Below are 8,821 nucleotides of genomic sequence, written 5' to 3'. Positions count from 1 at the left end.
CAGATCCAAATTATTAATTATTTCTAGAATGGAGAAACAATCTTTTATACAGAAGATATTTAGTGAAATTAGTTTAGAGGTAAAATAATATTTTAACAAAAATTACAACATCCATAAAACAAATAAAAAAAATAATTGACGTACTTAAGACTTTAGACTTCCATATGGAGACGTTTCGCTTGTTACATTAGCCTAATCGCTCAAGTAATCAAAATTTTAAGAATCATTGCAACTACATCAAGTCAAAAGAATTTATGTTTAAAATAAATACGACAATTCTAACATTCTTGAATTAACAATCAGACGGACGGACGGATTCCTCTAGTAGATAAGTCCCTAGAAGCTAGAGGCACAGCTGCTAGATAAAGATAAGTTTTAAATTCTCTAATTATTTCTTATGAATTTAAATTAGACTTAAAAAGATAATCGTATTTATGTTTGATAAAATGTTATATTTAATACTTTAACGTAAATAAAACATTTGACGGCGAAAATTAAAATGCGCAGTAAGAAAAGGTTTAATACATTTTTTGTACGTACTTTTAAGAGCATGAAATAGTAGAAAGAAAGGTGAAGTTAAAAAATTCTTACTCTTAATGCTAACATTTTTGGATCCATTCAGCCTTGCGGCCACTGGAACCATAAAAACAATTAGAGATGCTGCGCAAAATGGTACAAAAAAAATGACGTCATACTATAAAGTTGTCCAATGAGAGGCCAGTATACATTGTAATTGACCAATGGTAAAATATATACTCGCCTCTCATTGGTTATTTTATCATATGACGTCAATTTTTTTGTACCATTTTGCGCAGCATCACAATTAGAAATACAAGTTTGAAGGTGCCTATATTAATACTAAAATACTTTATACTCAAATTTACATTGATAAAAAGTTTATCGCTCTTTCTGACCTTTTAAATTCCTATGACAGGTATAACTGATACAGATGTTTCAAACAACTGAGGCGCCAGGTTGACTTAAAGCGGTCATAAATTCATTGATCAAACCTTATGATAAAGGTTTTGCAATCAAATATACTAATTTCATATGTTTAGAGGGATCCAGAGATTTGGAAAGATGAGGAGGACAGTGAAAATAAAAATATTCAAAGAATCAGGAATTTTACTCATTCAAGTACTATGCAATAACAATTATTTCCAATTTTGCAAAGCCTTTTACGTGGTATATTAGCAAATTTAATGTTTTGGGGCCTTTTTAAATAAACCATTCCCTCAAATTGCCTAGTCAATCACAGGAACCTCTCCCTTAATTTGAAATGAATGGAGGGGGGGGGGGGGAAGTTTACCATGTTTTTGTGTTTTACTTTAAGTCTGGTTGGGTTAGGTTATATTTGTCATTTGATACAGGGTGTTTTCTATTTATACTAGTCGTGCACAGGAAACCTACCTCCCTCTTAAAATTGATAGATTGAAATAATAGGATGTTTTCAAGTTTTTTTTATAATTACTTTTTGAGATTAGATTATAAGACGCTAATAGTCGAAATTATAAAAGCTACTTAAACAAATTTAGGATTCATTATAGAATTATAGAAAATCTTCTAAATGTGTTCTACGAAAAATCCTTGAGTATGAAAAATAAATCTGTAGAATTTCACGTTTTTGTATTTTACTTTTGTTGATATTAGGTTAGGTTATATTTGATACAGGGTGTTTTCTATTTATCCCTAGTCGAGCACAGGAAACCTACCTCCCTTATAAAATTGATAAATTGAAATAATAGAATGTTTTCAAGTTTTTTTTTTATAATTACTTTTTGAGATTAGATTATAAGACGCTAATAGTCGAAATTATAAAAAGCTACTTAAACAAATTTAGTGGGTTCATTAATAATTATAGAAAATCTTCTAAATGTGTTCTACGATAAATCCTTGAGTATAAAATGTAAATCTGTAGATTTTTGTCTGAGTTTCCAGAGTGTGAATATACCAAAGAATTGGATGTTTCAAAATCATCTACAAGGTATTGATTTTAATTATCTTCATCTATTTTTAATATATAAAATTATAGCTTAGGAACTTTTTTGGTGGCTATTGATATCCTATAAATTTTTGTGTTTGGATGTACTTGGATTTACTTCGCCACTAGCCTATAGAGAGAAACAAAGAAATAAATTCCAAAAATAGCCCAAAACCTGGCAATGAACAATGATAAAATTGTAAACTTGTCTGTCTTTGCATCTTTCTAGTATTTACTTAGTATAAGTAGTATAATCAAACTGCCATGCTTTTTAGGTGCTTGTTGGTTTTAATAATAATAATAATATGTTTGTTTTTTCATTTTAGGAAAAATTCTAACCTTGCTCAAGCTTTAAAAGAAAAGGTAATTATTCATATTTGTTCAGTTATGTAAACTATTCATTACAACATAAATGTATTGGAAAGGCATATAAATTTAAAAAGGACTTTTTTATTTTTACACTGTAAATAACTTCAATTATTTACATATTTTAATTCTTTAGTAGATTTAAACATATTCTTTTTACTTTTATAGGGAAATTATTGTTACAAGAATAAAGACTGTTATGGAGCTATGGACCAATATAACAAAGCTTTGCTTTTTGCCAGGTATAATTTACAATGATGCTTTTATCTTTGCACATATATTTTGCAAAAAATAACGTCAATAGAAAAATTAGACATGATTATTTTATTATTAAAAATATACAAAATAGCAATGAATAGAAATATTTATATATTTTAAGTAAAGATATATGTATAAGGATTTGTTATTGAAAATAGTATCTATTCTACATGATGTCTTGTCCTTAGATACGTATTCCACTTTTAATTCTGAATATTTTGGTAAGTCCATGTTCGCTGGTCCTCCGACAAACGCAGGAGTCCCAAACGTCGGAATGGACACTTAAGCTAACCTAACCTATTTTGGACCACCTAAATTTTTAAATGCCTAACCCCTGCGGGGGGCTTATTTGTTCATTCATATCTTAACCTATCCTAATCTGTATAGAAATACTTAATGAAATTGATATTTTAACACTCCTGCGTTTGTCCACTCCGACGTTTGGGACTCCTGCGTTTGTCCTGGAACCTGTTCGCTTATTCAGTTTGTTCGGCGCTATCACGCAAAATACCCTCTTGGACAACCTAAGGATCGGAAGGAGAAAACTACCTCCCCTTTTTTTCAATTTAATTAAAAAAAAAACTGGACATTTGTAGGCTATTACCGTTAGTTTCTCTTCGCTTTAACACATGTTGTCATCCTTGTTGATAGTAACGTTTAATTTAAACACGTGATGATATAGATTTTATAATTTATTTCTTTTGTTCTTTTCAATAAATACTAAAGATTGAAAAATTAGTTTTAGCTTTAGAGTTTTCTTTTTTAAATTTGCTTTTAGGTAACCTTTTATTTTATTGATATCAAATTAATGAGAAAATAATAATAAATCGTTAACGTTTAATCTTTTAAAAGAGACGAAATATAAGATAATCAAAAACTAATTATATGCATAATTATTTAGAGCCAAAATTCTAAATTACATAAAATCATTATAGATATATTACCCTAGATGATCGATGATCAATAAGCAACAATTAACAAACTTTTTTTTTTAAATTTCCAAACAACGCTTTGCTCTAAGAAAGTCAACTGTTTATAGCTGACTTTTTATTTGTATTTAATTTTTAAAAAATACTATTCTTTTGTTCCAAAGTACGTACAATTTCAAAACAATAATGTGATCGGATTGTCCTTACACTGTCTTACTGTTAGTCCAATAAAGGTTTGTTCATCTATACTTTATAATTCATCAATGACTGATAAAATCTAAAGCATAATTTAATAAATCAGATGGTAAGATAAAAAAATTATTAAAATTAACGTGTAAACTTATTTTATAGTTGCTATGCTTTTATATTCAATTTTAAAAGAGGAAGAAATCTTGCTAATGTTTTAAATCAAAAGGGCAATCCTAACATGCCTGAACTAACTAATCTAAGAATATATATATTTTATATATTAATTTAATATAAGTGATAATTAGAATACAAGAAGTCAAAATAATCATTTATTTTCAGTGGTGGAGATATTTCAGTTCTAATTGGAAACAGGTAAACTTTTTTTTTCTAGTTTCAGAGTTTAATAAAATATTAGGGAAAAAAAGATAAATCCTATTATAAACATAACAGGATGTCTACTTGTGTGTCTATGGCTATGGTCGATAAATTGATGCACATCTCTAAAGATGTTACACAAAATTACCTCTTGTATAGGTTGAAACGTTTGGACATCCACATTTATCAAACGACTAATTAAAATTCAATGGAAGCCAACAAAAAAGAACTGTTATTATAAAACTTTGGGGACTAATTATAAACAGACAATTACCCCCTGCCTACCTGGAACTATTCTATGTTGTTCAGCTAGTTTTATTCAATCTAATATTTGTTTTGTTAAGATCTGCGATTTGGTTTGATGTTGGTGATTATGAATCTGTCTGCAACGACGTACAGGCAGCATTCAGGTAAATTATAAAGTTGCTGCGCTTAATTTATCTTAATCCTTATATAAAAGCAACAGGATATCTCTGAGTCTCTGTGTCTGTCTGTTTGACCTGTTAAAAAGAAAAGAATCGGTTCTTTCATTAATAAGATTTTCATAGAAAAACAAAAGATATTCATTTATTTTCAAATATATGTTCAATAGAAAAGTCATCAATTTAGGGATTTTCAAATAGGTCCCGGGTTGGTTGAAGCTACTTTCTTATTATTAATCTTGACAAGGTTTTAAGCTATATATCAGTGGTCTACAACTATCGAACCTTCGTAAACACTATTTTTTTTATTATTTTATATTTATACTATTTTTAGTTTTGGGTATCCAGATAATTTGGCTCATAAATTGTATGAGCGGAGAGCTAAAGCAAGCTTTGCACTGAAAGATCCCGCTGGAGCAAAAGAAGTAAGTTAATTTCTTTTAGAAGCCAAGCAACTCTATATCTAACTGGATCATTTAAAATTGACTATTTAGTTAAGCTTTAAGTAGTGAAGCTATAATTTTCTTTGTCCGTCTGTCAATCCATAAAGCTATGGTAGAAAAGTGATTTTCTCAATTGCTATTTGATATATACGATTTAATTTTTTTCTAAAGATTTTCTATACCAATAAGCAAGCATCCAACCTGTCAGTTTGTCGGTTATACATAAAAATATAAAATACATTGAAAGGTTTCGTGATTTTTTCCAATAAATTCATTCTTGTTCTAAATATTTCCTCTTTAAATCAATGATTTTTTGTATTTCGCAGATAGAAGATTTGTTATCATTGTTTTATATCTAAATTCAAAATTATTTAATAGTTATGAAAGTATTACATCAAAATACTTTCATTATTATATTTTGCAATTAAGTGCTTAAAGATTTTCGATTTCCGACGTATATCACATAATATATTTTATTATAAGGTTGATATACAAATTTTTCCTAATATGTACTCTACATAATAAATGTACTGTTCATAAGCAATAGTTTTTCTTTTACCTGTCAAGCCTCTAGAGGACGTGTACGTAAGTAACTGGAGAAAGTCGCTCAAAATCAGACATGTGACGTCATAAAAATGAGGGAGATGATATTAGAAGTGGGAAAGAAAACACCTAAAAAAGTAATGGATAATCACTCATTTTTATGACGTCAAATGTCTGATTTTCGAGCGAATTTAACCATTTTCATCATATTTTCGCCTACTCTAATAAAATTGCCCTTCTAGTTAGCCAATATAACGAAACTGGCTATTCAAACTTTCTATCCATCCCCTCTTCTGTTACTGGAGATATATACTGACCAATAAAAGAGAACTGGGGTAGCAATAAATAATCTAAATTGACGACATAGTTTTATTTATACCTAATTCAAAATTTAACCCGCGACCGTGGCTCAACATGTAGCGCATCCGCTTGTCGTCGGGAAGTTCATAACTAAAGACGTTAAAAATGGTTCCCACTGCTACTATGTCAGATGCGCGACGTAAATAGTTAGAGTGGGGGGAATCTCTTGGCCCAAAACAGGCGCAACTCGTTACCATGCACAGTTGGGACTTCTCAGACAAAGGTCGTGCATCTCAGAGAGTTGGTTGTCTGATGGGTGAATGGACGCTTTACACTGCTATCATAAGCGGAGTATGATTCAAGGTGTGTGGAGAAGAGGTCTAGTACCCGAAGCGACACCTAGCCCCCTAGAGTCTTGTCTTAATTCCAAATTTACTTAACACAGTTTTTAATTGCACCCCTTGAACCCTTTGAATGCGCGAATTTTACTTACAAAATTTTGCAGTTATTTGCAAAAAAAATACTAGATGGTAGAAAAATAGATTTTAAGTCCATTTTCATCAAAGATGTATAAAAAGATCGAGACTTGCGTCTATTGTTTAACAATGACCATTTTCTTATCAGATACTTAAGAACATAAAAGTAAATTGTATGTCTGATAATTCACCCTAAAATCTATTGTACAATCTAAAAAATATAAGAAATATCTAGAACACTAATTTTAGTAGCAAAGCTACTCTGTAATTCGTTTTATCTGTCCGACCGCCAGTCAGTCTACTAGTCCCCCCGAAGATAGATAGATTACTGAAATCCATTGTTATGATTACCTGTACTAGCATCCAGTAAATAGTCTTCTTATTCCGTTAATCTGTCGATCAAGCTATACAAGACGATAATAATAATTTTTTTTGTAAAGTTTTCGTGATTTAAAGTAAGGATTTAACGCATTTTCTCAATGTCTTTTTTATGACAACTGAGCATATGTTCTATAAATAATTTTGTCAATTACTCCATGCTTGATATTTGTGTACTTCACTACAATTATGGATGTGTTTTCTTGTTTAATTAAGAAAGTAATAAATATCGTAATTTTTCTAAACCTACTTGCTTCATGTTTAAGCAAAGTCATGATTTTTGCAAAGTTTTGATGCAAATGTCATTAATTCTTTAATATCTGCGCCTACCAACTTAATATCTAAGCATTTTTTAGTAACAAAGTTAAACCGAAATAAACCTTTTCTTACTGTCTTAAACGCTCACTTAGTATTTTTCTTCGTTTTTTTATTTTTATTACACCTTCCAATTTTTAGTTTCTGTTCTCTTTTCAAAATTAAAGTTTTAACTTTGTTCCGAATCCTTAACCAATATAAACCCTCAAAACATGCTTTTTGTAGCATCACAAATGTATCTATACTAGCGGCTTCGCTTCTAGAGGCCTCTTTTGGGAAAGTGGGCGACCCTTTACTTTCAATATTAAAAAAAATAATATTTTTTTTCTAGAGGCGAATTTTCTTTGAAGGGTGGTGGTACCCTCACCCAAATTAGTTATTAATCTTGCCAGGAAATATAAGAAGCTCCACTGTAAAGGAGAACCATTTTAGTTTAGCGGTTAGCGAGATACTTTGTAACACACAGACAGACAGAAACATATACTGTTACTTTTATAATGATGGACACAATTGTTCTTGTTTTCAGGATATAAAACTGAGTTTGAAATACCTGGATTGTTCAAAGCTGGATGAGAACATGGGAAAATCTAAGGAATCCAATATTAACATGCCTTTTATTCTACGTAAGTTTTATATTGGAATAGCGGCTGCGCCCTTTGTATTTAATTGAGGAGTTGCAATAAAATAGACTTAAGGCAGAACCAGTCTTTTAATCTAAATATAAATATCATAAATCATATAAGGAAAGATTTTTTGGAATGCTTTTTCACCTTTTTTATGTTTTAAGAATTAGATTTGTCATTGCAAGAAAAGGACAAAATAAAGTTTTTTCACGCGACGAGAACAGCAATTCATCAGGGGTTTGTAAACCAACACACCCTACTCCATACAACTGATTGGGAGGGGAAAAACTGAAAATCAAAAGCTTAAAATATTAAGCTGTTTCTAAGCAAAAATAGAATTGAATAGAATTAAATGATATTCAATTTAAATTTTCAATTTTTTTACATACGGATATCACATAGAAACACTAAAGTACACATATTTCACATGAAAAATTGGTGAAATGTTTTTTACATTTAAATTTGTGTATAAACTTACAGTGAATGATAAATGAGGAAACATATTGAATGTAGATTGATACAAAAATGTTTTACTTTTTTGAACTACAAGATGATTAATCCTAAGAGGAAGGGTGGCCGAGTGGTAGGTCCAATATTAATTTTTTTCAAGAAGAATTATAAATAACCTAAAAACTGTCATATACAAATTACAAGCCTTTATTAAAACTACTGCATGACAGATCTGTGTAAATAATTAATTATATGATCATTATTAAAGTACTCTTGAATGACTGTTTATAAAGCATGTTAAAAGTACAAATTAATGTTTTTTTCTTCAAAAAGTTGCTCTTTTCTTTCAAGTTTGCCCAATGCCAAATGTTTGTGTGATTTTAAGGTAATGTATCCTTCTCCTGTTGAATCAACATTAGATGTATTACCCACAATGCACTTTTTCGAATTTCATTCTTCTGATGACCTAAAAAGTTACTTTAGGGGCCTAGGGATATATAAACAAAATTTTACCTCTCTGTCTCTACTGGCTAACTAGCGTCAGGCCTAAAAAACAACAAAGTTTTTACAGCAATGGGAAGGTTTTTAGCTATTCTGCATATTTATACTTAAACATATAAGGCCAAAGATAGCGTGCACATTGATTCAACAGGGTGGGTAGAAGTCTTAAGGGGGTGAAATGGGTAGGTAGGCCTACCCAATTTATCATTAAAGGGAGGTGTCGATAGCCCTCCAACATTCTGGCTATTTATAGATGAGTAAATTGAGTTTGT

At 30.1% G+C, this 8,821-nt stretch overlaps 1 protein-coding gene across 1 annotated transcript; it reads left to right on the top strand.

The window, feature by feature from the left end:
* Nucleotides 1-8,456, top strand: LOC145324478 (protein-lysine N-methyltransferase SMYD4-like). The gene is made up of 10 exons (XM_080167064.1): nt 1-79; nt 1,059-1,120; nt 1,919-1,984; nt 2,308-2,344; nt 2,516-2,589; nt 4,063-4,095; nt 4,443-4,508; nt 4,855-4,945; nt 7,502-7,598; nt 8,434-8,456. The coding sequence occupies exons 1-10, from the start codon at nt 29-31 to the stop codon at nt 8,454-8,456; spliced, it is 600 nt and encodes a 199-aa protein (XP_080023190.1). The 5' UTR covers nt 1-28.
* The last annotated feature ends 365 nt before the right edge of the window (nt 8,457-8,821 follow it).

The sequence above is a fragment of the Acartia tonsa genome, chromosome 7 (assembly GCF_053477335.1).
Source record: "Acartia tonsa isolate MP-2025a chromosome 7, ASM5347733v1, whole genome shotgun sequence".
NCBI classification, from domain to species: domain Eukaryota; kingdom Metazoa; phylum Arthropoda; class Copepoda; order Calanoida; family Acartiidae; genus Acartia; species Acartia tonsa.
The sequence above is the reverse complement of the archived record's forward strand: the minus strand, read 5'-3'. Positions and strand labels throughout refer to the sequence as shown.

Bases quoted from the DNA above. Each gene is read 5' to 3' on its own strand.
- LOC145324478 (XM_080167064.1), top strand. From the start codon at position 29: ATGGAGAAACAATCTTTTATACAGAAGATATTTAGTGAAATTAGTTTA. The intron at 4,096-4,442 runs GTAAACTTTTTT...TGTTTTGTTAAG, and splicing joins TCAGTTCTAATTGGAAACAG to ATCTGCGATTTGGTTTGATG. The intron at 4,509-4,854 runs GTAAATTATAAA...TACTATTTTTAG, and splicing joins GACGTACAGGCAGCATTCAG to TTTTGGGTATCCAGATAATT.